The sequence below is a fragment of the Danio rerio genome, chromosome 18 (genome assembly GCF_052040795.2).
Source record: "Danio rerio strain M-AB ecotype USA chromosome 18, GRCz13ab, whole genome shotgun sequence".
NCBI classification, from domain to species: Eukaryota; Metazoa; Chordata; class Actinopteri; order Cypriniformes; family Danionidae; genus Danio; species Danio rerio.
Window position 1 is genome coordinate 13,818,920 of NC_141038.1, and position 26,360 is coordinate 13,845,279.

General features: G+C 35.3%; 1 protein-coding gene across 5 annotated transcripts in view; it reads right to left on the bottom strand.

Annotated features, from left to right (window-relative positions):
* Window positions 1–26,360, bottom strand: part of hipk2 (homeodomain interacting protein kinase 2) — a 197,666-nt gene that overhangs the window by 9,417 nt on the left and 161,889 nt on the right. For 3 of the 5 annotated variants that reach the window (NM_001443903.1, NM_001099985.5, NM_001443906.1), the window contains 6 exon segments: window positions 1,600–1,847; window positions 3,904–4,224; window positions 5,157–5,336; window positions 9,793–9,923; window positions 18,570–18,691; window positions 21,301–21,523. In NM_001443903.1, the coding sequence (NP_001430832.1) occupies window positions 1,600–1,847; window positions 3,904–4,224; window positions 5,157–5,336; window positions 9,793–9,923; window positions 18,570–18,691; window positions 21,301–21,523 (1,225 nt within the window). 5 annotated transcript variants of the gene reach the window in all.

The window sequence follows — 26,360 nt, forward strand, 5'->3', positions numbered from 1 at the left end:
TCCACTTCCTAAAGTAAATAAAAAAATAAACGATAATCGGATTAGAGATGTCTAAAGAAATAAATTGTTTTCTAAAGAAAATTAATTAATGTATTTATTACAATATACTCCTTATAATTGTTTAGATTTTATAAGGTAATAATGAAAACACAGTGTTGCCAGATTGGGCGGTTTTAAATTTGATTGTGCGGGTAAAAAATGGCATTGGCGGATTGACAAAATATGGGTGTTTTTGAAACGTAACTTTTATTTGCAACTTATTCAACAAAACATAACTCTTGTGCTCCTACTCCATTAAGTTAGTAGTGACCAGTGCATAGCGCAAACCACGTGCGCCCACCCACAAGAGGAGGTGAAGGAAAGTTGTATCAAAATCTGACTCCTTGGACAAATCGGTAACACTTTACAATAAGGTTCATTAGTTAATGCATTTACTAACTAATAATGAAATACACTTGTACAGTATTTATTAATCATAATTGAACATTAACTAAAGCATTATTAACATCCAAGTCCATGCTTGTTAACATAACTAGTTAATAAACCATGAGTTAACATGAACTAACAATGAACAACTGTATTTTCATTAACTAACGTTAACTAGCATGAACAAATACGGTAGTAGATGTATTATTCATAGTTTGTTCATGTTAGTAAATGCATTAATTAACATTAACTTATGAACCGTATTGTAAAGTGTGACCGACAAATCTAACTCCCCTCTTGTGCACGCACATCTCGCAACGCCTGCAGTAAAACTCACAGGGGTTCATCATGACATTTTATCAATTTTTTTCCGCAATTGACAGCAAGAACAAACTTAGAAGCATTGTCTGATTGACAAGCAGCACCTAATTATGTTCATAAGAATTTAAAACACCAACCGGGGAGAATTTAACCTATTTCTAAAGTAAAACATACTCTAACATTAAGTGCAGTTTGTGGGTGAGAGGGGGCCTGCTGTGGTTCTGTGACTGCTGGTGTTGGTTGTTGTATAGTTAAAAATATCACAGTCAAAGTAACTAGCTTAATTTAAATACATTACAATTAAATAAAATATTAATCTAATATTTTGGGGATTTTTTTGTGCGCTTTGGCGGGTTTTGGACAGATATTGGGCTGGAAAAAGTCCGCTATATCTGGCAACACTGAACATAACATATATTTAAACATATTTAGATTATATTGTGTTAAATATAAATTAAATAGAAGTGGAATATATACATTTAAAAATATAAAATACAGATTATATTGTGTTAATTGTAGTAAGTGTGTAAATATTATCATTAAAATGTATTTCACAGCAGAATGCTATGACTGACAAATTATAAAGTATTCCTGAACTCTGTATAATACTATTTAAAAAACAATAACAGTCATCCCACTTGAGCTTGCATTGTCATAAAATATTCCTCTGGCAAGCTTAGCTGAATTACCTCTCAAACTATATTTACAACCCATAGATTCTGAAATGCCACATAAATCTGCGCTGCATATCAGAGGCTGTCAGTGAATTGTCACTTTAAATTGATGCTTGATTCAGGCCCTGCCAGAATCCCCTTTTTCTCTGTCATCTTATCAGCCTTTCCCCTGTCTCACCAGGCAAGAGTCTATCACACTCTCCCAGATTTTCGCTGGTCTGGCTCTTCAGCGGGGGGATGATGATGGTGCGGGGGTTCCCATTGCTGTAGTTATCCAGGACTGCACCTTTAGAGTCGTAGCCATTGGCGTTGGGGCCATTGGTCCGGGAGTCCACAGCGTAAGGGCTGGTATTGCTGGAATCAGAGTCAGGGGAATCGTGAACGGTCACACAGCTGATGACATTCTTCCTCTGTTTGGATGATGTGCTGTAAACAACATAAAACCGTAGGTTAATTATAATGCTTGAGTGACTCGTTAGAAATACAAACAAAGTGGTTTGCTTGTGAGGTTATTCAAGCACTTTTTGTGTAATAATACTTCACTGTGTATTTGTTGAGCAGTACATAAAGCTCCCCAAACCCCATAATTCATTGTTAAGGCATTATCTAGTATTTTCCCTGATCTGAATAGGCATTTAAATGTCAAAATGGAGCCTGGACTTGTAGCTCATGATTCATCAGTGATTCCACAAATTGTTTTTTATAAACGTTCATCAAATTGTAATAGCTTTGCCTCTGAAATGACTTTGACAAAATCAAGCACACAGGATGGAAAAAAACATTAACAAATAACATTAATCAAGCTTACCTTTACTTATATAGCACATTAAACAATATAAATTGTTTCTTTTTCCTGTTGAACATAAAACACTGTATTTAGAAGAATCTTTGGCCCTGTTTACACTGCCACTACTTTAAATGAGTCCGTTTACTATACAGTAAACTGCAACTCCATTTCAGGAAAGACAGAGTTAAGATGCCGTTCTTTTATCCCACGTGGATGCTATGAGGATAAACACAGGACCAAGACCTTAAGCATGGGGAGAATCAATGAATGAATGAATGGCAGCTTCTAAAATTGTCTGAGAGGCATCTCCTTTTTGCCCAGTGAGCCTACCTTGTGTTTTATTTGCTATTTTAAGCTATTTTTAAAAGATAAATATAATGTATAAAACTATACATTATTTATATTACTTCATAATACCTATAAATCTGATAAGCTTTTTATAGTAATGCACAATGCACAGATATTGGTGTTTCACAATGTTTTTACACTACATTATTTGACTCTACCAAGCTTCGCTTACAAAATTTGCAATGTTTAAATTGTTTTACTTACATTAAATCCAAATCCTAAATATCAAAAATGACAACAGATAGTAAAGATTTAATTCATTTCAGTTTAATGTTATCGATTAATGCACTTACTTGACAGATTTCATTCATTTTCCTTCAGTTTTTTCCCTGATTTATCACAACAGAATGAACCACCACTTGCATGACAGATTTATATATTTTAAATTTCAGGTGGTTTGTGAAATGTGTTTAATGTTTGGTAAAATAATTTCTAATGGCATCTTCATTTTTAGCTAATTACACGGTCTTGTTCCAATAGGTGGATTTAGAGGGTTTTGCATAAAAAGCAGATGTGGATTTAGCTGGTTTTAATGGTTTATGCAATATTCCCTGTTTTGCGCAAAGTATAATTCGCGTCTTTGGATGGAAGCATAGCTAATAGCTACCAGTTTCAAACATTCTTAAAAATATCTTCTACTGTGTTCAACAGAAGAAGAAAACTCAAACAAGTCTGGAATAAACATAATGATGGGTTCCACACAATTGATTTGTGTTAGGACAACATAAAGGAACTAAGTTACCTTGTTTGTTTTTCTAAATTTAAGTAGATTGAACATAAAACAATTAAGTTGTCCTAAAAAACCTCAAGAATTGTATCATTTCATTTATTCATCCAATCATTTATTAATTAATTAATTAATTAATTCATTCATTCATTCATTCATTCATTCATTCATTTTCTTTTCGGCTTAGTTAGTGGTTCATTCGGCTGTGGCGACCCCAGAATAATAAAGGGGCTAAGCCAATAACAAATAATAAATGAATGATTTTTTTTAAAGCTAATTAATTAAACTAACAAGTAACTCACATTATATTTTAAAAACAGTAACTTAAATATTATTACTTAAAAAAAAAAGTAATGAGTTACTTTACACTTTGAAAATTAAATGATTGTTGATGCTGCAAAATTAATTAATCATTAAACAGCTTGGGTTCATATTCTTTAAATAAAGCAACTCTGCAGATGACAATAGTCTCCTCATCCAGCTAAGTTCTATTCAATAATCCAAACATTAACACAATCTAATCAATTCCTACTGGGAAAAAAAAAACAGATTATGCCCTACATCATTTCCCGCTTTAGCTCACAAATATGTCTCATTACAGCTCGACCCATTTTTCTGACCTGGTGTTAGTGGGTTGTTTGAGGTCATCCTCCTCATCCGTGTCACTGCTGATGGTGATGATGCTGACCGCTGGGCTCGGGGTGTCGGGGATGATGATGGTTTGGCGTGGTGGGTTGTGTTGACCGTGGTGGTCTCGAGTAGTGCTACATGCCTGTTCACCTCCCCATCCACCGCCTGTGCAGGTCTGTGATGGGACGCAGGTGGAGGGAGGGCCATTTTGAACCACGGCACAGCGAGGCGGGGTGTTCTCTTTCACCCGTTTGGAGCGCTGAGGTGACGTCACCGGCTGGGTGGAGGACACGTCGTACCCTGACACGTTCCTGTGAAAGAATATATATCAGTACTTTTGTAATATATTTATTTAATTAGGGTGAGTAAATGATTATTTCAGTTTTGGGTGAACTATCCATTTAAGTGAGCTATTTAGAGAAATAAAAACATTGATAAAAATGACAGAACACTTGTAAATGTACCCGCAAGTTGTTGCTGTTAATCTGGTGTCTGCTGCCAAATTCCTGAATTATCTGACAAGCCCTATTTAACTGGCAGCTTAACTTTCCAGTTTTCACTGACTTGGCAAGATGGTAAGCTGTTCTAAAGTGTCTGAAACCTAAAGCCATCCTAAAGGGACTACAGCAACATGTGGAGTCTTCCCTGTGCATCACTAATGTGAAAGACTAGTAATGTGCTGTGGCTGCAGATGTGCTGTCATTCAAGGGCCTGTACACTTTCTGCTCATGTTTGCCTCCAGTAGTGTAACCTTCAGAAATTTTAGTTGTGTATTCCCTTTTTATACTACAATTGCTTTAAAGGGATAGCTGACCATAAAACAAAAAATTCTGTCATCGTTTACTCTCCCTTCACTTGTCACAAACCTGCTTAAGTTTCGTTTTACTGCTAAAAATAAAAGAAGAATGCTAGAAACCAGTAACTATTGACTTCCAAAATATTATTATTATTATTATTTTAAGTGATTGGTTACCTAATTCCAGCTTTCTTCAAATACTGTCCTAATAGTTCATCAGAATTAAGAAACCAGAGCAGCAATTGAGGGTGAGTAAACAGTATTTTTTCATTTTTAGGTAAACTATCCCTTTAATCCCAGTGATCCTTGTGCCACCCCATCCCAAAAAAGGTTTTTTGTCAAAGTTGAACACTTAAAACAATATCCTGTCTGATTTCCACCGAATCTAAACACAGTAAATCTGGTGCATTTTTGTTGCTTGTTTGTATAAAGTAAGGGATATCTGACCTGTTGTTCATCTGGTGCTGCTTGTTCTTTTTGGAGTTTGATTGGTTGTTGGATGGCTGTCTCATGACATGAGCCACACCCACATTAAGAGGTTGCTGAGGGGGCAGGGTGACGTGACCTGCCAGTAAGGCTGGCTGTTGCATAATGGGATTGTAATGGCTGCCATGGGGATGGGAATTCCTGAAACAAACAAAACAAGCATGATTAAAAAATGTCCTTTTATGAGTGCAGAAATGTTCCAAAGTGTGGAATTGGCAAGATTTTGTAATGTTTTTATAAAAGGTAAAGCATCTTTCTCACCAAGGTTGCAGTTTTTTTTAAAAGACATTTCTGTCTGTAATAAAAAAAAGTAGATTTTTCAGTATTTCTTTACTCGCCAATGTCACGTGATCCAACAGAGATTTTTTCTAATATGCTGATTTGATGCACAATTCACATTTCTTACGATTTTCACTGTTGAAAATGGTTGAGCTGTTTATCCTATACAGTCTTCCACCAAAAAAACATCTTCACAAGAACAGCAGTTGTTGTAAACATTTAAATGTCATAAATGTAATGCATTCTTGATTAATAAAATAAAACCTAATCCCAAACTTTAAGCACTAACATTAAGAACACACTTAACTACAAGCTTTAATCAATGTTAGAAAAATTGAAATGAACTAAAAATGAACTAAAATACTTGTACAGCATTTATTATTAATAACACCTACTAATGCATTATTAAAATCTAAAATTGTGCTTGTTTACATTAGTTAATGCACTATGAGTAAAAATGAACACATTAACTAATGTTGCTAATTAATGTAGATAGAATAATGTCTGTATTCTGTCAACCCTCCTGTTTTTCCCGAGATTCTCCCGTTTTTTAGTTCTATCCTGCTAACATCCCGTAAAGGTATTTTCCCATATTTCTCCCGTATTTTCATTCTTTCTATGAAGGGTGGCAATAAACATTAAGAGCCAATCCTCCCTATATGCAACCCATACCGCTGAGCCACCAGGGGGCGCCCCTTGCTCTTCAATGCGAGTCTGTTCTGTGCATTCGTTTTATTTAGGCAAGAAAACACGAAAGAAAATATACAAATGGCACGATTCCCTTCTTTTTCATTACAGGAAAATGAAAACGCACCCCTCGACGCACTCTATAGTGATAAATAGACGTTTTTTCCCAAACAGATTCTGCACATACGATTTGAAGTGGAGCGAAAGTCTGGGTTTTGGGTGCATGTTTGAACAGACATATCCACATAATTAATAATAATAACATCTAAAGATGTCGATCTTGGTGTTTTTTTTTTTTTCAAAAATCAAAAATCTATATGAATGATATTTATTCGTTGCTGTTTGATCAGAATGTGTAATTTATACAGTGAGGAACAGATTAATGAGATTTGATAACTTGATTATATTTCTTTATAATAGCTATTAATTTTAAAAAGCTAAACTGTTTACTAATTTATTTGCTGCTAATGTATACTATTTATTTTTTCCTTTGTAAATAGTAATAATAAAACTTATCACTTACCATTTAAACTGTTTATTTACAATGAAACAGCTCCAGAAAAAAATATATTTATTGATTTGGGGAAATTTTATTTATTTATTTTATGGTGGGCATATCTCTTATTTTAACATCCCAATGTTGACAGGTATGATCATCATCTTGAATCATGTACAGTATCTAAATGAGGATTAAATGCAATGCAACATTTGGCCAAAGAGGGCAGCAGTGCCTGCAATAAACATCAGATAAGCAGAGAACAGAAGGAGATCTCGGAGAAAAGCTCTATCTCTGCAGTAAAAGTGCGACACTTTTTCAGCTCAGGACTACCGAGCCCTCCAGGCTGAGCTTAAGGCGCTGATGTGATGATCTGCAGATATCAGCACACATTCATCAGTGATACATTCACTTCATGCTGGTCAGCAAGACCTGACTCCATTATCCTCACCTAGCCAGAAAAACTGTTTTAATACAAAAAAACCAACATAAATTACATACCCATTTAGAATATAATGAGAATCAGACTTAAAATATTCTCTTTCCTTCCTTTCAAATGAATAATTCAAAGGCATGTTGGCTTTGTAGGTGCATTTGCAGACTAAGCAACCTGGATAATTCAATCTGCTTTAGTTCATAATCTAGGAGATTATTAAAACCCAGTGTTGCGATACCAAATCACAGTGAAATATATGGATCATCAGATCTGTTGAGTTCCACATGACCTGTTTATAATCAGCGTGCTACAAGTATGTTTTCGCGAGGATATAATAGATTTTTTAAATGCTAATGGAGTCTCTATTAAGCATGATGAAACTAGCAGATCTGCTTAGCTAAATAAAACAAACAAGAGAGGAAAGCTTCTGTGGCATCAACATCTCGAAATGGAATAGAGTGGAACAGTTGGGTTGCAGAAATAAAAAAACTCATTCATTTTCACAATAAAGAAATTGATTTTGTACATTCACATTTATAGGCAGACCTACGAGCTATGAGGTTATTTGATAGTAAGAGCTTTTGTTTTGCCTTTAAAGAACATTATTTCTTTTTTTAATAACAATCATGTTCAACGGTGCTAATGTCAAAGCCACTAAATCTACTTAAATATTTGCATATTTTTAATATTTGAATATTCAAAATATTTTGCAAACTACCAGTTTCAAGAAATCTATATTTGGCAGAATAATCCAGATTTTCAACCACATGAAATACAATTGTAATACAGAGCTATTCTATTTTTCAAAAAAGCTCTACACTGTAAAAAATTCCTGGTTACCTTAAATTTTTAAGCTGAGTCAAATTTCCATTAAACTTATATTATGTTAAACTGACCAAAAACTGCTTGCATAACTTATAAAATTAAATTTAAACACGATTAACGTAGTTTAATAAGTTACAATGAACTAAAAACATATGCTGGCAGGACTAATTGTTCATATATTTTTTTAACAGTGTAAATAACATTTTTGGGGGCAATTTGAAAGAAAATTAATTGAAATAGAATAAATTATAAGGTCAAATTACTGACTTTAGTTTTTCGAGATTTTTTTTTTGAATATTAAGTAAGGAACATGTTCTGTGAAGATATTTAGTATTTTTCCTTCAGTGAATATATCAAAACTAGAAATATGGATTATTAAGAACATAAGTCATTCATTAATTTCCTTTGACCTAGTACTTTATCAGGGGTTGCCAGGGTGCAAATTACGGGGGGGTTGGGGGGGATTGAACCCCCTATTTAACCCTTAATCCCCTCTAGAGGACATGAAAACAAGATGTATGGGGGTCAACCTTTTAATATTGAGAAATAGTTCATTCTGATCTGTGTTAAATAATCATTTTTACCCTTATTAAGGTTCATACCTTTGTGAATGCATAATCGCACCAATCAGTCTAAGAAAAAAAAAAAACAGTTTGAAACTACAAGTCAACTACAAAGCACCAATGGAAAATTTTCACAAATTTTCACCCCGTAAATTTTCACAAGACTTTGTTTGTTTCTACATATAGCCTGAAAGTAAAGTTAAATTAGACATATAGTTTGTATAGTTTGGCCGACAGTAACCTCTGAAATAGCTAATCAGAGAATACTGTAGGTCAGAATACATTAAATATCAAAACACTAAAAGCCTAAATATGTTTTATTAATAAAACAGATTTAACTTAAATAAATACATAAATGACTAAAGCATGTATTACACAAACTAACATTACTGGAAAATTTGACCCCCGCTGATGTATAATTCGCACACTGGGGGTCGCCACAGTAGAATGAACCGCCAACTATTCCGGCATATGTTTTACGCAGCGGGTGCACCCTTCCACCTGCAACCCAGTACTAGGAAACATCCATACACTCTCGTATTCACACACACACTCATCCAATTCACTTATAGCGCATGTCTATATGTGAAACACGGGGAGAACATGCAAACTCCACACAGGAGTGCCAACTGGCCCAGCAGGTGCTCAAACCAGCAACCTTCTTGCTGTGAAACGATATATATATATATATATATATATATATATATATATATATATATATATATATATATATATATATATATATATATATATATATATATATATATATATATATATTTGTATTTTTTGGTAACCCTCTAGATCTTCAAAAAGTTGTATCTCAGCTAAATATGATCATATACTATCAAAACATTATTTTTACAGCTTATATAAAATGTATAAATCTCAATTTCCATAAGAAGATCCTTATTACTGGTTTTGTGGTCAAGGGTCAAGCTTTACCTGAACCTAAAAAATCCACAAGTTTTTATTTAACCAGAATTGTTTTCATGGCTGTATGTATTTAGATTTTTTTGGGGGGAGTGGGTGGAGCTAAAAAATGACTGACAGGCTTTCTCTCAGATTGGGGAATTTTCTGCAAATTTTCAGCACAAATTCCACTATTACACAACAAAAGCATGTACAATCGATTGACAATATCAGAGCTCACAATAGGCCCTTCTTCAACAGTTTATTAGTCACTGTTAAAAATCAATTTCCAAAAGAGAAAATGACTGAAGAACTAATTTGCACTCTATTTTAAAAATAATAACGCTTTCTCAAAACCGAAAGGCAATGGTGGACAGTCAAATTGATGTAGTGCTGTCTCACCTCCAGTTAGCCAGAGGCTGTGAGCTGGTCATGGAGTCTGGGATGACGGTGGCGTGTTGCACTGAAGTGTGTGTGAGCTGCTGCCACGCTGGAGGAAGGAGAATCTGTTGAGTACCAGATGGCCAGGCCTGCTGCAAGGTCAGAATGAAGGAAAAACACAGGGTTAGCATACAGAGGTCAGAGATTCATATCCAGCAGAAGGTCAAAAATCTACAGATAGGAGAGCTTATGCGATCCAGTATATGAATGTCTACTGGCTACTATAATGGACTCCTAAATGGACTCGTGTGATTTAATTGGCATCAGTGTGAAGACCCTGAACGTTAACCTGCTGCATCATATGGCTATGCAGCTAAACAGGCCAGGGTACTGGAGCCACATATTTAGAGAGAGGAGAAAAAGGATACGGCTATTTAGAGAAATGACCGCTAGTAAGTGCTAAACTGTGCCAAACAACCACCAAAGGGGTCATTTAGTTATTTAAGAGACCGTAGCGTCAGCATTTGGGCCTAGATTCAAGAGACACCACTGTTATGAGACATCACACATGGATAAAATTGGTTAGTCTTGTTTTCCACGGCAAAAATCTAAACGTTTTTGATTTAACATGCATTTAGTGGAGACGTGACAAAATATGTTAATTTTTGTTATATTGCTGTTGTCATGGTCACCAGCGATTCAACCTGTGCAGATCGCTGCTAAACACAGATCACATAGAACTACAAATCCGCCAGTTACTGATCCTGACTAACTGCAAACTTACAGCTGAAGCTGCTCATGGACTGATTTCAGGACTATATTCACAGCACACAAATACACACACTTTGCTGGGTCTTTTTGAACTGTGAGTGAACATTAGGTTGTGTTTTCCTTGCCTTGCCGTGTTTTTGACCTGCGCTTTGTTTTGTTTGTTTACGTTTTATGCTGCCTGCCTGTACTGACCATCTGCCTGTTATTTTGACTACAACTCTGGATCGCTTTTACTGTGCGTTCACACCGAAAGCAGTGAGAGCGTCCAAGGTCACTCTGACCGACCTGTCTGCCTTCAGCTTCGTTGGCGAGAGCGTCAAAATTCGCTACATTGATCTCATATTTAAAGGAGCTGTTGCAGCTTGTCAGTTATATTCCTGCATAAAACATGCTATCTACTGTGAAAATGTTGCGCACTTCTTATAAATGTCTACTAATCAACTTCGACTTTAAATATTCTGCTCTTTTGATTTCTCAATCAAATTTAATATGAAAAAAATTATTCATTGCATTGTGTACATCATTAATTAGAGTATATTTGAAATAAATCATTTTAAATTGATTAAACCCTTAATATAGAGTATATATTTGCTTTTGAAAGAGCTGTTTAACATTCATTTAGTAATTTTCCTTCAGCTTAGTCCTTTTATTCATTAGGGGCACCACAGCAGAATGAATCGCTTATACAGCATATGTTTTACACAGTGGATGAACTTCCAGCTGCAACCCAGTACTGGGAAACACCTACGCACTCACACATTCACACACATACACTACAAACAATTTAGTTTAATCAATTCACCTATAGCGCATGTCTTTGGACTATAAAAGAAACCGGAGCACCCAGAGGAAACCCTCAACAACATGGGAGGAACATGCAAACTCCACACAGAAATGCCAACTGACCCAGCTGGGACTCGAACCAGCAACCTTCTTGCTATGAACTGACAGTGCTAACCACTGAGCCACTGTGTCACCCTTTCTGAATTATCAACGACCAAAATTTTTGCTAAAAACATCTGACAGGAAAGTCGTCTACATTTTGGATGACCTAATGGTTAGTAAATTAACATCAAACCTTCAATTCTTACTTGTCTTAAGAGTAAATAGAATCATTTCGGTTAGTTTGTCTTAATATTTTTAGATTTAAAATGTAGTCATTTTGTTCTCAAGTAAATCTTTCTAGAATTACAGTAAGAAAGTTTCAATATTTGTACTTAAGCATGACAAAAATACAGAGCAACCCTCCCAACCAACCAATTAACACTGACTGTAGGTATACATGTTGTTAATGAATACTACTCAGTACTTAAATGTACAACTATAGTGTAATAAAAAAACCATGAAATAAAGTGTAAGCAAACTATATGTGAATCTGTTCGAACAAAACATAAACAGAAGAGATCAATTATACACAATTTCATAACAAATCCATCTTCTGATTATTCTCTTGGTCTCATAAATAATGATGATGTGAGAAGGACGGTCTGAAGAAACAAATTACAGACCAAATAAAAAAATAAATAAATACAAATCTCCCTGTGAAATAACAAAAAGCTTGTGCCACCACTTCTGCAGGAACTTCATTCATTTCCCTCCCTCAATTTCTTGGCACCAATATCTAGATGACAGGGCCCTGCATACTGCATACGGCCTTGGCTCCTGTCTATAAAAAAAGATAAGACCCTGCCTTAATAAAGAGATGTGGCATCTCCCAGGCAGTGCTGATGTGTTAGACATTTTCCAAATCAGCTCCGACTTTAATTAAATTCAGGGGCCCCATTCAGAGGCTTTGTGAGGAGCTGCTTTGTATGGCGGGTGAGGAGTGCGGGGAGTGCCAGGCATAATTTGCCCAGAGACGTGAGCTTGAAGAAGACTGTCTGCAGCTCTAATAGTTTAATGCAGCCTTATTGATTAGCAGTTTAATGTACAACTAATGAATTGTTTCTTTAATACCCTTTGCACATCTATTTACCAGCCCATCAGTATGGGCCACAGCGCTTGCACAAAAGAGGGAGGGCGAACCGTGGAAAAATGCTTTTTAAAAAAGCATGTTTGCTTTTCGAAAGGCTGTGATTACGCATTCAGTAATACAAGAAAAGAAAATAATGGTATTTGTCTGGAATTTTAACTATTTAAGGGCAACTTTATCAGTAGACTGCAGTGCTTTCCACAGGTTTGAAATATACTAGCGGGGGAAACTGGATTGAAACACACCTTTTACCTACAGCCCATAAATCGTTAACTAAATGCGACAAACAAAAAATAACGTGATTTTTAACAATATTTTCATTCATTATGACACTGTTACTTTTTCTTTTCAATGGGTTAAAGGTTTTTTTCCAAAATGAAAAAAGAAATCCACTATTTCTCTTTACCATTCAGGAGCCATGTGATCTTATTGGTAAAAGCTGCTCTATTTCTCTGTCAAGTTCATTTTGTACAGTACTGCCAAAGCATTCAGTACATGTATACAATGTGTAATATATTTACACCATCAAATTATTCAAACATACAGCAAATGAGAAATAAATGACAAAAAAAAGGAATAAAACAAACAATATCTCTGATTATATCTGGTTAACCACTTCTAATGGTGTATATACAGTACATTTTGCAGTCAGTTTAGATGACATTTCATCCTCTGCAGTGTAAAAAGTCATTTTGTGGCCTTGTAGATTTGATTAATATTAATATGTACACTTTATTTAATAAAATAAATTTCCTGATTTTAGGGCTTTTTTTTTGCTTTGAAATTAATTAAAAATGTCTGTAATAAAATCAAATCAATTTTATTATAAGAATTTAGGTGTTATTTTTGAATAATTTCAAAAAGTGAAAATATCAATTAAATCCAACGTAATTAAAATGAGCATTTTCAAATTAGGCAGGGGCACACAAGTCAGTATGTTTAGCCGAGGACCAGCTGCCCTCGCCAGGTACACGAGCGATGAGCGCCCGTCATGACCTTGAGGTGGACATCTCAGCAATTGTCAAAGGACATTTAAAAATATACACAATCTTTAGAAATAAACTGCGCATTTGAGTTTTAAACAACTACATTCTTTAAAAAACGAATTAATTGTTACTCAATCCATATATGTTATATTATTTTTTACAGTGTACGAGTATATTGTAAATTTTTTCTGAGTCGTTCAGATTAAAGAATTCATTCTTTCATTTTCTTTTCGGCTTAGTCCCTTAATTAATCAGGGGTCACCACAGCGGAATGAACGGCTAACTTAGCCAGCATATGTTTTATGTAGTGGATGTCCTTCCAGCTGCGACCCATCACTGGGAAACACTCATACACTTCCATTTAACACATACACTATGGACTATTTTGCCTAGCCAAATCACCTATAGCGCATGTCTGTGGACTGTGGGGGAAACCAGAGCACCCGGAGGAAACCTACGCCAACAAAACTTGCAAAAACGCATAAATTTAACGACAGCTTTAGAAAGCAAAAGCAAAAGTTGAATCCCCGACATTTTAGGAGATTTACAAACCCTGAACGAATCAAGTCTCTGTAGGTCGATGCAGAGCACATGAGACTGTTGACGGTTCTCGCGCACACACAAAAGCGGTATGAAACGTGTAGGGTGAGAGAACATTTTCCACTACTTAATCGATCGTGGATGTTCGTTATCTTGTGCGGATGCAAAAAAGTGTAAAAAGATGATAATAATAATAATAAACCCTTATAATAATAATAATAATAATAATAATAATAATAAGTGGCATCAAATATACTTGGGCGGCCGTTAATATACCTGGGCAGCCAGCCAAAGTAAATTCAATGTGTGGGAAGCACTGGACCCGTTAAATTTCAGTGCGAACAAAGTTACTTTCAAACTACAGTCAGGCTATCATTTGTTGTGCTTTTAATTTGTTACATTTATTGTTATTTTAACTATTTATGTAAATTAAATATACCTTTATTTTTGATGTTTTTGTCAGAGAAGTCAAATAAAACTCAAGCAGTTTCAAATAAATAAAATAATTTGAATATTGGATATAACAAAAATAAAAACATATATAAATACAAAAATAAGTGCATAAATAAATACCCTGAAGGCATGTGAATTTTTTAATTTTAAAATTAAACTTACATTTAAATGTATAAATTCAGCAACCTTCAATCTTTACAGTTTACCTGTGGGGAAACTTTTTTTGTCACTATAATTGTAATTCCCTTTAGCAGCAATAATAAATAAAACTTCATAGGTCACCTGAAACTGAAAGTTTTTTTGCCTCTTACTGTTTAATTAAGAATCAATCAATCAATAAATCAGTCAATCAAATAAATCCAACTTAAGAAATGGAAATATATATTTTAAAATACACACTTCATCATTCTAACCTCAACAAAACAAACAAAACCTTACAGCTGATCTGATAGAAACTGAAAATTTACCAGTTTAACATTTGCATCTATCTCTACATTAAATTTTTCCAGATGCACAAGGCCTAAAAGTGCATACTTCAAGTACATGTCAACACCTCTACATACTTCTTCCTCTTGTGACACAAATAATTTCATCCGAACTATGTCCCTAAAGCCCTTTGCCTACATTCCTGACACTCTGCATCCTCCTTTCTCACTCTGGGCTGGGTTGTGTAATTGTACCGTCTGGCCTGAAACGCTAACCCAGATAAGAGTAGAGTTTTCCATGCGAGGCCATCTCTTCGACCACCCCTCTAACAGCTTTTCTGCCCTCGCAGGGTGAAAGCCTTTTGTCACCCCCAGGGCTCTGAAAGCACCGCCGCTCCATCGCCAATTGTTTTCGCATTTTCTGCATTCCTGTTCCAGATAAAGGCAGAGGCCTTCTAGAAACCCACTCCACTGGCACCAGGAGCGATGTGGCCAGGCTGATTGGATTGAAGGGGGAGAAAAGCCGCTTGAGGCCCTACAGTAGTAATGAACAAGCATCCCAATCCCCAACTGCTTTTCCCAATCCAGCACTGTGATAATCACCAGTGGAATTTATGCACAGGCTTTCTTGAACGTGAGGAACATTGAAGATGTACTCAAGCAACGGTTCCCAACCTTTCTTTGCCTGAAAACCCCCTTTTTTCCCCTGGAAAATATTGTAAGGCCCCCCTCCACATTTATTGACATTATCGCTTATATAAGTTTGCAGTATATGTATGACAACCAAATGTTGTTTCAAACAAATGGTGTGTTTATTACTATATCTAGATATGTTTCTGCACAAATAATAGCCTAATGTAAAATATAAAAGCAAAACCTCACTAAGCCATTTGTTTTGGGTACCCCTTGCGGTATTGGGGATGGGTCATCTACAAATGTCTTATTAATTTGGAGGGCCTCATGCATTCATTAGCAAAAACTTTAGTGCAGATTATGCACTGTGGCTGGGTCAGGGACTCTTTGCTTCGAGAAAAAAACAAACCAAAACAAAACAGGTAGCTATCTTTAATTTATTTTTATTCTATCTTTAACTATCTTGTATTTCCTGCATTTTGTGTTTACAGTATTACTAGCGCTGCGACCCGAAATGTTTGGATCTTCCTGACCTTGATCCAGTATGCTTGGCTCATTAGCTGCTGAAGGCGAATCAATGACTTTCTTTTTTATGGTGGACGAATTACAAATTTGTTCATTTTTTGGTCAGCCAGGAGATAAAATGAACCAAGACAACATGATCAATCTCCCAATTGTCAAATTAAATCAGTAATCAGTGGTCAAATCGAGTCCATTCAGCAAAAATGGTGTCAATTTATCATGAAAGTTGTAGATATGACTCAGGCACCATGTTTTTGAAGCACGCCTTTAAATTTGTTTAAATTAAAAACAACTCAAGTGCGGTTGCTGTTCATTTGAATAACTCTAGTGTACACCAAAAAAAAAAAAAGACTGCAGATAGGATGGCTATTAATTCTCATCCAATAAACTCAGCTGCAGTTCAGTTTAGGGTTGTCGCGATATCATTAATTAATCTTACGATACTAGACCAGCTTAAGTATCACGATACCAAGTAGTATAGCAATACTGTAATTCATAACTCAAATTATATAAAATTTGTCAGATATACTATATTTTATGTTATAATAGGCCTATTTGAATGTAACTCATAATTCCCTTAAGGTCAAAAAGTATTTTTTGCACCCCACTTAACCTAAAATGGATTCATTCTTTTTATTTTGCAGATAACTGACCAAAAAATAAATAAATAAATAAAAATACAAATACAAATTAAACCGAATTAAATTTGTTACAAAAGAGCATTTTCCAACAAAATTTGGCTATATGAAGTGGTCAAAATTATTTCAATGTTTCCTGTTGCTATTTTGGGTTTTTCATCTATTTTTTTCCTCAGTCTTATCAAGTAACAATCCAAAATAATTGCAAATTTCACTTTGTGAATAGTTCTTTTTAAGAGATTGTCGCGTTTGTTGTAGCTACTAAATTATATTGACAGAAACAGAAATGAACCGATTTAGATGTGCGTTAAAAAAATAGAAAACATGCAATAGGCTACCATAAAAGGTGCCAATTCTACACAGTTATGCAACCTTTAAGGGCTCCACAGACTATTCAAATAAAATGGTCTAATGTTGCACAAACGTGTGATCATTTTGGTGACTTTTCCACATCCAGCATTATCTATTCTAGATAAACCATTAAAGGGACTAAGCTGAAAAGAAAATAAATGAATGAATGAATAAATGAATGAATGAATGAATGAATGATAAACTATTAATGACGATACTACCGTTTACAAACCACAGTGGCATCGGCAGTATTTTTTTTTCAGCCATAGTAGTATTGTGATACTACCATAATAATGGTAAACCATGCAACCCTAGTTTAAATTAAAAACATTTTATAGGGGGTTTAGGCTTTTACAATACTTTTGTTTAGTTTTCAGTTCAGTCTACAGGAGCCATGCCTTAATGTATCAATATCTTTTTGGTTTGGATACAACAAACCTAGAAAACTAAACTGAACACACACTATAAAACCCATATAAGCTGACAAAAATAACAAAATTTAGCTTGGCATTCATTCATTCATTCATTCAATATTTTCATCTAGTGGATTCAGCTTGATTTGTTAAGATCTGTTTATACCCAGATCAGGTCACTTTAAATGCTAAAGCTCTTCACAGTAGGATTGATTCTGACTGGCTGTCTGACTGTCAATGATTTAATGTTGTGTAATGTTAATTTCATAATGTCATTATTAGCATTATAGACATTGTTGTGAACAACTAGAATTGATATTAAGAGCTTCAGTAAATATCAACTTAAATGTTTGCCTTTTTTCACTCAACACTACAAGATGTGGAAAATAGACAAATTTGCTGACGAGTCATTATGATTTAAGCAAAATGTACAGCTAGAATATTGTTTAATAAAGAAAGTCGTGTGCCTTCGGAATGGCATGAGTGTGTGTTAATATTCTTTGCCTGAACTAAGAGTATAATCTTCAAAAAAGCAACAAGCGCTCAGCTCAGCAGTTCTGAAAAAGTTGTAGATAAATTACAAATTGGCTAAACAGCTCTGAACGTCTCGAATTTAAAAGCCGTCTGGGCCCTTCCTTGTGGCTCCCGAGGGTCGACAAATCCCTCAGCATCTACAGACCTCATTTAAAGCCAACCTCAGTCTTGCTCATCAAAGCGTGACTTCCTGTTAACTCCAGGAAAGAAGCACAGTTTCCTAGACCTCAGTGGAGGCAGGAAAGCAAAGCATCATTGAGGGGAAAATCTCCGGAAGGGGAAAGGCAGGTCATTGCGTTTGCTACAGCAGAGCATGCTGAGATAAATCCAACCCGGCTTCAATTAATCTATTGGCCATGAAATGAGAGTGTCTTCTGGATTTCGTTGAGGGGAGAGTGAATTATACTTATATCATTAAAACAAAGTAGGTCATGCTAATTGCTCCTCGTCGGAGCCAAACTCGGATGTAATTGAGAATTTGGGAAAGGCTGAGGGGTGTAATTAGTTTTGGAAATGTGGCTTTGTGTTGCTGTGGCGATGGGGGCAATGTCTGGCTGTACCTGTGTCAGAAGGCCTGGCTGGATCTGCAGAGGTTGGGCACCGGGGGCCTGTGTTACTATGGGAACTGCGTTCTCCATCCGCACAGAGTAGCCAGTGTGTTTAGAGGGCGATGCTTGCAAACCTGGTAAGAAATAACAGCGAAGTTATTGGACGGTAAAAACATAGAAATTCAAATTCTGTTACGATTTGCTTATTTTGAGTTTGTGCGACTTTTAGTAGAATCTTTTAGTTTGGCAGCTTTCTTTCATACAATGAACAAATAAACTACCACGAAGAGTCCCTTAAGGCTTATTTATAGTTCTGCATCTAGCGTACATGTATAGTCCGGCGCTGCTCATGAAATGTAACTATATATATATATATATATATATATAAAAAAAACTCATTGGATGAACTCAATTTAATTGAGGGCAGGATTTCCATCCAAAAAAATTGTTTAACTAAACAAACTTGTTCCAACCTGACTTTATCAAATAAAAGTTTAAATACATTTTAAACATCCAGTTGAATTCAAAATTATTCACCCACTTTGAATTTTTTTTTTTTAATATTTCCCAAATGATGTTTAACAGAGCAAGGAAATTTTCACAGTATGTATGATACTATTTTTTCTTCTGGAGAAAGTCTTATTTGTTTAATTTCGGCTAGAAAAAATAACTTTTTAATTTTATAAAAAAACATTTTAAGGTTAAAATTATTAGCCCCTTTAAGCTATAATTTTCATGGAATATCTACAGATTAAATAATCATAATATAAAAACTTGCCTAATTACCTTAACCTGCCTAGTTAAACTAATTAACCTAGTTAAGCCTTTAAATGTCACTTTAAGCTGAATAGAAGTGTCTTGAAAAATATCTATTTAAATATTATTTACTGTCATCATGGCAAAGGTAAAATAAATCAGTCATTAGAGGTGAGTTATTAAAACTATTATGTTTAGAAATGTGCTGAAGAAATCTTCTCTCCGTTAAAACAAATTGTAGAATAAAAATAAACCAAATAATTCTGACTTCAACTGTCCATAAAATGCATAAAAGTTATCCTAAATGAACATTAAAGAGCTATTTTAAGCATATTTTATGAGTTACATCTACAGTTGATTGAGACTGATCTCAGATTTAATTTTAAAACAGCTATTGCTCACTGAGCAAAGCAACAAACTGCATTTTTGCTAATTAAGCTACCAACACCCAAAGCATGTGTGCTTCTGAAGGTGGTAATTTCAAAACTCAAAGCATTACATGAAAACCTACTCAAAACTAAAGTGAAGATTAAACTCTAACACGTCTTATCAACTTTAAACACCTAAGGTTACTTTTACTGTCAGCATTTTTTAAATTCAATCGCACTCAAATCTGGGAACTACACATGCCCTAACCATGTAGTTGGACCGGCCAGATTCCTTCATGTTGTCATGAACCATTGTTGTCAATGGTTAACAAATGTAAGTATACTGAACGTAAAACAAATAAATTGGCCAAAGAAATTACAAGAATTGTGTTGTTTCAGCAGAAGTAAACATTTTTGGAGTATACATGTCGCAACATCGTAAACGTCGCAATGTTGACGAGCGTGGACGTGCTAAGAGCGTGGACGGTGGAGCGATTGTTTACAAGTGTGGAGTCCCATGAAGGAGCTCCAGATGGAAACTTTTGTTTTGTGTTTATCTTATGATTAAAGTCGTTGCATGTCCACCAGTTCCCGCTTCTGTATGAGTAAGTTTTACAGTAGCTACTTGTACATTAAGGTAGTGTGTTCAGAAAAAACAAAACACCCACAAAGAAGAGGAACATAAAAACCTACTGCCAGCTAGCGTTTCGAAAGTGTTATTGCACAGCAAAACAAACAGCACGCAGAAGTATAAATTCACGACTGCGTACAAGGCAGGTGCCGTGGGTCACAGCGATCACTCGACGCAGAAATATAAATCAGCCTTTACACTACACTACTATTCAAAAGTCTGAGGGCAACTTTTTTATGTTTCCTATCTAAGCAATGCTGCGTTTATTTATTCAACAATAAAACTGTAAAAAAAATTACTGTTAAATTATAATTTAAAATAAAAAAATGCTCAATTATTATAATTCTAATATGCAGATTATCTTAAAAACTATTTATTATTTAATTCTGTTGTCAAAAGTTCCAATGAAAAGCATTTATTATGAATATAAACCTTTTATAAATGCTTATTGTCGGTTTTGATTAATCTAAAGCATTAAAACTTTTTATTATTATAGCATATTTAAGTCATTCAACTTTGAACTAAAATAATTTTTTATTGTTGTACCTTGGTCCAAGTAGTTTAAGTAGAATTTTATAAGTGCATGACTACATAATTTCAGCATGATCCTCACATAAATCTTCTGTTTGATGACTTGGAATAGAAACCACTTACTGTATGAATCATTTTTATTATACATAAATGTTGTTTTTCTCCTATTTGTTTAATGCAAATACTGTAAATTGCCATTACATGGAAAAAGCTGGCAGACAGTTTAGAAAACAGATAATTAACATCAAGGAAATAGTGACAGAATTTAGCCAAAAGCGGTTTAATCTTGCTCCTGGAGCACCAATATTCTGAAGAAGTTAGCTTCAAAACATTTTTCTAGAAGTTTCTGGTGAGTCTGAAGATGCAAATTAACATTAAGATTCAGATGTGTATAATTTAAGTAGGAGCCATACCAAAAACAGATTTGGACTATCAGAAACATTTTAACCTAAATTACCTTGGAAGCCAGGTGGGCAGACGATGAGGGCCTGCTGGAAGGGATCGGGTCGGGCGGCACAGAGTTGCGGTGCACCGGGCTGGAGGGGCATCGTCCTGGGTGCCACGGCAGCCATGGGGGCCGCAGAAGGCTGGTAGAGTGCAGATTGGTAATTTAGTATGGAGACATCGGGATTGGTAAGGGAAAGGGTGGCACTGGTGGAAGAGGGAGCCAGGTTGGTGGCCTAAAGGAACGGATGGGATCAAACAAACAAAAGACAAACAAACAAAAGCATGAGGAAGTGGGTGTGGGGATTGAGTGGAGCAACGATGAGGGGCAAAATTTCAAACAATATCAAATAATGAACAAAAATGTTTCTTGAAATGCAGGGTGGAGGTGCAAAAAAATGGTTAGCCAATGGAAACATGCAAAGGAAACATGTTTATTGTAAAATCTTGAGCAATTTCACAGAACGAATACCCAAACCGTGTTGGTAACGAAAACGACATTAGGATTCAGGCATGTTCTATAAAATGACTTATTGAGCGTTAGGGAAGAGGAGGTGAGAGAGCTTCAATCAATGCTCTTGTGTTACAGTCTCCATCAATGCTAGGACCCTTCAACTCATTGAATTTGCCCGGTCTCATTAGCAACAGATAATGATCCCTCTTTGCGCTAAAGCTATGATTAAACATACACACAGATCTAACTGGTGAGGGGAGCGAAAATCTGTTCTTCGAAGCCTCTGTGCTGGATTTGCCCTCCAGTGCTTTTTAATCCGGCCTGACTGCAGCACATTCATCTGTTTATTCATCTATCAATGTGGAATTTGCGCCGTCTAGGAGGTTTGATGAACGAGGGAACTCCCTCTCCTCCATCTAGAACGCTGAACTGAATGTGCTTCTCAAAAGAGCTGTGCAGGTCCTTCTATCATAGTCGCTCTCATTCTCAAACAAAAACGCAAGCCAAGAATATAGCCAGAAGTAAAAATATTAGTGCGGTAACACCGCCAGATGTAGGAAAGAGTGTGATTGCTGTTCAAAATGATAAAGAAGGTCTGGGCCATGGCTTAGCAGTCAGTGCACATGCTTCGCTTTTAACATTTTGAGCCAAAGAGCTTATATGGGAAATCTGAGGTCGAGTCTGTCCTGCTAAAATTATAACAAAAAAGTAAAGAACCATGACTTAGTGGCCAGTGTGCATGCTCAGACATCATTATTTAGAGCTTTGGAGCTCATTTGGAAAGTTTGAATCTGATATAGTAAAGTCAGGGTTCCTAAAGGCAGTTTGAAAAGTATGAAATATGATTTGAGTCATTTCCAATTCTGTAAACGTATGGAAAAAGTGAATCAAAGTATGGATTTGTAGTTTTCTAAATATAAATATCATACAGTATGATTTTTTTCAGGGTGTTTGGAGGAGCAGGCTGACAGTGATGACAAAAAGATTACACTCAATCTGCTGGGGGGACTAGTCAGTCAGGCCTTCAAATGACTTTAACGTTTAGCTGAAAGACTAGAAAGCGAAGCACATTAACTTCATCAAATGATCATCAAATCTAAAAATAATCAAAAAATCATTGCTATTGCTAATACATAAACAGATACAGGATGTTCCTTGTTTTTTAATTAACTTATCTTATTTTAAACATTCAACAACTCTGATGACAAACAGAGCCCTTCTGTGAGGTAGCTTGAACAATTAAGTAATAAATAACATCAATTCTTCACTTTTGCATTTTAGTGCAACAGTAAATATAAGAAATGTAATATAAAAACAAATAGCACCTCAACTTAAAGTACCTGGCAGGCAATCCCAAGTTTACATATCTCACAGTTTGCTTTGGCAATGTTGTCGTCATCAACTTTTTAACACCTCCAGACCGCAGACATGCTTACGCTTTCCGCTTCACGCTGCATCCGTGTTCTACTTTGATCAGGAGTTAACGTCCGATTCCGAACGAGTCTGAAACCGCATAATCAGGCCCCATTGCCGATCATGTGATTGGATCTGGACATACCTAATCCATTTCATTTTAAAAAGCTTCCTGTTCTATTTCAGAAATATATCAATAATAAAAAATATTACACCCAAAAAGGTGTAAAGCAACACAAGATTAAGGGTCAAGTCTGAATAGGACACGTGTAAATGTTAAGACTTTGTAAAAAGTCTTTCTAAATTGTCATGCTGAATTTATAAAATGTCAATTTTTAGTATCTATTTGTCAATTTCTTCTTTATACATTTATTTATGTACAGTTGAAGTCAGGATTATTAAACCCTCTGAATTATTAGCCCCCCTCTCTGTTTATTTTTTTCCCCAATTTCTGTTTAACGGAGAAAATATATTTTTCAACACATTTCTAAACATAATAGTTTTAATAACTCGTTTCTAATAACTTTTATTGTTTATTTCATCTTTGCCATGATGACAGTACTTAATATTTTACAAGACACTTCTATACAGCTTAAAGTGACATTTAAAGGCTTAACTAGGTTTATTAGGTTAACTAGGCAGGTTAGGGTAATTAGGCAAGTAATTGTATAGCAATGATTTGTTCTGTAGACTGTCGGAAAAAAATATAACGCTTAATGGGGCTAATAATTTTGACCTTAAAATGTTTTTTCAAAGAAATTCTAAACTGCTTTTATTCTAGCCGAAATAAAACAAATAAGACTTTCTCCAGAGGAAAAAAATATTATAAGACATAAATTTAATTGCTCAGTTAAATATAACTTGGGGAAAAAATAAAAATAAAAAAATAACTCAAAGGGGGGCTAAAAATTAAGATTTTAACTGTATATAACATTAGTACAGGTAAATAATAATATTGTAGAGTGAGATTAATCATCTACACCAGTGATTCCCAACCTTTTTAACAAATAGACCCATATTTTATCAATCAAAATCAATAATGACCATTGGTAGATTTTAAATTATTGCAAGAACAGGTAATAATTAAAACAGTAACATAAATAAATGAACAACACACATTGTTAACTAATATTTACTATGTTTAAATAAAACAAAAATCTTACTGTATTTATAAAAATATATAAATCCACAATTTTTTATTTATTTATTTTTTTGACTAAAATTTGCTTTTGTGTGATCCAGTCTACGGTCGGAACAAAATCTGCACAGAGCTTGAATGAAAATGTAAATCCACTTTCTGATAGTGTGTAGTACTTAAAAAAAGGCAGAAATGCTTAAAGAAATTAGCTTTATGCTGTAATAAATACACTTTCAATAATTTGTTAAAAAGACAAAACAAACGGTCAGTAATTTTTATCATCAAACTGGTATCTGTTTCAACCTTCAAACTATTAATCACCCCTTACGGATCTTTGGTGGCCCCCAGGCTGGTAACCACTGATCTAGACCACTGATCTTCAATGCTCAAAACTGAACAATACAGTACACAAAAAGGATGCATCCAAACTCTGGTGCAGCATTAAAACCTGTTTGTTTAATGGAGGATTGTGTTATTTACTTTCATCTGTTACCAAAGCAATACTGTTTCATCTCATGCCACCGTTCGTAATTATAGACTTTTCATTAAGGTTTGTAGAGGGAGAATTCAGTACAGGCTTTTCATTTTTCATTTTCCCGTTTAGCAAGGCCGACGAGCACCGGGGGAGAGAGTTAATCAATACACCGCCATGGCATTCATCACACAAAATAAACACTTCAGCCTCACAGCTGGCTAATGCTACACAAGCTTATACCCTTCCGAACACACCCAAGACAGTGTTCGGGATGTTAGAGAGAAGCCGGAATGCTATAACATTACAGCCGTCTGACTTTTTGACTTTAGCCATGTTTATTCGAAGGGGGAAAAAGTCCGGGCTTGAGTCGATCTAAGAAGTCCGAAATGAAGGCATTATGGGATTCAAGCCTGGGCCTCTGTCAGCAGTTTAGACAAACGCTCCCCGGTGAAGCTAAACTGCACTGAGGCAAAACAGGAGGAAACAAAAGGAGAGAAGGAAACAAAGTGGTGCAATCCTTAAGGCTGCAAAGTACTAAAATGCAAGCCAAGCAGGAAGTAGAGGCTGTCATGTTGTTAATCAGCACATTGTGACAGAGGGCTGCAAGGCTGGAGACACGCACTCGCGCAAACACACGCGCACACACACACAAACAGTCTTGTTCCTATATCCCAGTGGGGACTCTCATAATGATGCTTCTACAAACCGTATATTCTATCCCCCTACACTCTCAGAAATAAAGGAACACAATCTGTCACTGGGGCAGTAGCTTTTAAAAGCTGCTTTTTTGTTGCAGTTCAACAGGGTCATGAAACCCCAAAACATATTTTTTGAGCTGTTGACAGTCATATATATGTCCCATGTTGCTAAAAACGCTATTAGGACATATATATTTCACTAAAAAGTTGGAGCAAAAATTCGTTCGTCTGGTTTGAAAAGAAATTTAGAAGCTACGTCATGGCCATGAGATAATTATGTAAATTTCAGCGTGGAAACTGGATGTCTGTACTGGCTGGTACGACATGACATCTTTAGGTTTTTAGCAATAATTCATGAGAAAGACTTGGTTTAAACCAATCAGAGCGCTCTATTGTGAATGAGGTGCAACTTCATTAATATGGATGATATAACTTCGAAGACTTCTTTTACCTGTTACAGTGTTCAGTGAGATGCCACATTGTGTTGCCAACCGTAATTAATACAAGTGAACGAAGAGAAATTGTTCGGAAACATGGGTCGTCAGTGTTGTGTTTATAAATGTGCCGTAACGAAGCTGCTAACATGCGACAACAATATGTTTGTAAGGAACATTTTTTACTCGAGAGCTTTTCGAATATGAAAATGGTGAAATTCAGATTTGCCGCTCGTCTTCTTTTTAAACAACGACACGGCTCCATTGGTGTTGATTGTCCTGTCTCTACAGATTTGGTAGGTGTGCGATCAATGTTTTTTGTTTATGTTTATTCATATGCTAAGTTAGTTAGTATCATCAGGAGTACTCTTTCAGTTTTTTAAAGACATACCTTAGTCTAAATGATTTAGTTACTCAGTTTACAGTATGTTAATATCACTACAATAATATGGACTGAAAGA